This window comes from Phoenix dactylifera, chromosome 3, assembly GCF_009389715.1.
Source record: "Phoenix dactylifera cultivar Barhee BC4 chromosome 3, palm_55x_up_171113_PBpolish2nd_filt_p, whole genome shotgun sequence".
Classification (NCBI taxonomy): domain Eukaryota; kingdom Viridiplantae; phylum Streptophyta; class Magnoliopsida; order Arecales; family Arecaceae; genus Phoenix; species Phoenix dactylifera.
This window is the reverse complement of record NC_052394.1, coordinates 13,533,339-13,535,685: the sequence shown is the minus strand read 5'-3', so window position 1 is coordinate 13,535,685 and position 2,347 is coordinate 13,533,339. Positions and strand designations below refer to the sequence as shown.

At 37.6% G+C, this 2,347-nt stretch overlaps 1 protein-coding gene across 1 annotated transcript; it reads right to left on the bottom strand.

Moving 5' to 3' along the window:
• Window positions 1-281: 281 nt before the first annotated feature.
• LOC103708006 lies at window positions 282-1,082 on the bottom strand. The gene is made up of 2 exons (XM_026804995.2): window positions 925-1,082; window positions 282-642 (listed from the first exon to the last, which is right to left on the bottom strand). The coding sequence occupies exons 1-2, from the start codon at window positions 1,044-1,046 to the stop codon at window positions 429-431; spliced, it is 336 nt and encodes a 111-aa protein (XP_026660796.1). The 5' UTR covers window positions 1,047-1,082; the 3' UTR covers window positions 282-428.
• Between the last annotated feature and the right edge of the window lie 1,265 nt (window positions 1,083-2,347).

The following is a 2,347-nucleotide window of genomic DNA, read 5'->3' as shown; positions in this document are numbered from 1 at the left end:
TCAGGTCACTAAGATTTCTCAAATTATAAAGAAAAAGTAATGTAACCCTGGCACTGATGGATTTTCTTTAAAAAAGAAGAACGATGGCAGTAATGACCAACATCACTAAGCAAATAAATAAATAGATAAATAAATATAAAACTATGACTATATTGTCTCACAAATATTACTGGCTAGCAGGAGCTCCAAAATTTATTAAATACATTTTTGTAACACAGCAAGGTAAGGTGAGAGCTCAAGCTAGATCCATGTTTAAGGAACACATGTCAAGAATATTTGCGTGATAAGAGACTAATCAACATATACGTTGCATAGTTAAAAAGCTGTGAATTATAAACAGGATTATTGCTCCCTTAATTTGTAACAAAGAGAAATGAAAACATTTTTGATTTCTGTACAAATGCGAAAACAAACATACTCTCCAAACATTACACTCCCACATAAGACCTGCAATAGGAACTACTGCTTGTCTCTGTCCTACAGGAGAGAGAAGAATGACTCATGGTCTCCCTTCGGTCCAAATACTTCCTCCTCTTTGCCTCTGGTGCCTCTTCCTTCTTAAGATCATCGACGCACTTTGCATCAGCAAGGCATGTGAAAGACCGTGATCTACCAGAGAAATAATTCGACAATCCTTTCCTCCTGCAAAGAAATATAATAAAGCAAGCATGAGCCAGTGCAATTTAATGGCAAACTAACCATAAAACTCGTGTTATATGAATTCCAGCACTAAACTAGCGGCAATAATATGCAGCTAGGAGATGCTGCAATGAGAAATTGGATGATATACTATTCTCCTGTCTGCTTGATGAAACCATTTTTCAGAAGCTTGCATTAAAACGACAGAGAAAGAATATATTTTTATTTTTCTACTGAAGATATATGTGAAACTAGAATGCATGAGATCAGATATTGGGCTCTTACTTTTGAGGGAGATGAGAACTTAGAGATCTCATGTCGAAGAAATCGATGCCTTCCGATTCTTTGTCGGAGGTGGAGTTGGAGGTGGAGGCGGAGGGGGAGGGGGAGATGGTGGTGGGTGGCATTGCGTTGTGTTGAACGATAAGGTGGTGGAGGTGGTGGTGGTGGGGGTTTTATATGGGAGGGTATCGAATAAAGGGTGGGGTCAAAAGAGGCTCATCATATGGATAAGAGCTCAAGACGTGGATGGATTTGAGTGAAGCTCGGCTCGATAAAGATGGGCTTCAGTTTAGCCTCACAGCGTGTGCGGAGGGCATTTGGGGCGGGCATCAGGAGGGCGACATCATCCCTCATCTTTATCTATCCACCGAGGCCAAGCCAAGCAAAAGGGGTGCTCTTTCCTTGTACCAACCATGTGTTTTTTGCAAAATAATAAAAAAAAACTTTGTGCTTTTCCTAGCATAAGGATACCTTTTTGCTTGGTCTTTGTTCTAACTCTACACTTTTATTTTTATTTTTTTATGTGTTAAGGTATAGGATCCATTTCCTTGCTCTACTAGGATGCTTATGCTTATTTTATGAGACACTATATTCGTAAGGCATATATATTCTGTGAATCACTATATACTTTTCTCATCCTTTCCATCATATTCCTCAATCATAAAAATTAAATCTGATATATTTATCAGAAGATAAAATTTTAAGATGCTTGACTTATGTCTAGGTTTGGATACTTCAAACACAAAGTTGTACCACCTCTTCTTTCATCTCCGGTTAAGCAATTAGCTCGAAAGTTTCGCTCTCTATACACATGGCATATTTGTTTTTTGGGCTATTCCAAAATTAGCTCATGAATGGAATCAAATTGCAAAGCTCATATATACATTATTTCCATTGAAAATTATTGCATGACTTTATATAAGTCATAATAATTGTCATGGATCTGGATTTTTTTTTGGTTACCGGTCCTTGTATATATAAAGCATGATTCTTGGCTAATTTGAATCTAGTTATTTGTTTAAGAAACAAAAATTCTGTTAGTTTGTATATAACAAGATCATCATAAACAGTTTTTATAACATATAGTAAAATTTACTGTGAAAATAAATCACTTATCATATACACCGTTAAATATATCAAACTAAATTTACTCATAAAAGCTATCCATCAAATCCAATAATTCATAATAAGAGATCATTTCGTATGCTACTGTCTAGGGTTGACGATCGTATGAGATCATGACATAGTGGAAGCAGCAAACAAGCCCCAGTGTGTGTGGGCGAGGGAGACATGGAGACTGTCCGGGATCTCGAAGGATACTTGGAGCCAGAGGGACCACTTTCTTGAGGTGGTTTGGCACTGGTCTGGTGTTCCCCAGATACGTCGGGTGGCTATTATGACGTCCTGCACAGTTTATCAGGTATGG

What these genes read in the sequence shown, in the direction of transcription:
- LOC103708006 (XM_026804995.2), bottom strand. Translation starts at nt 1,046, where the DNA reads ATGCCACCCACCACCATCTCCCCCTCCCCCTCCGCCTCCACCTCCAAC. An exon ending in AGTTCTCATCTCCCTCAAAA is followed by an intron (nt 643 to 924) that starts GTAAGAGCCCAA and finishes ATTTCTTTGCAG; the next exon opens with GAGGAAAGGATTGTCGAATT.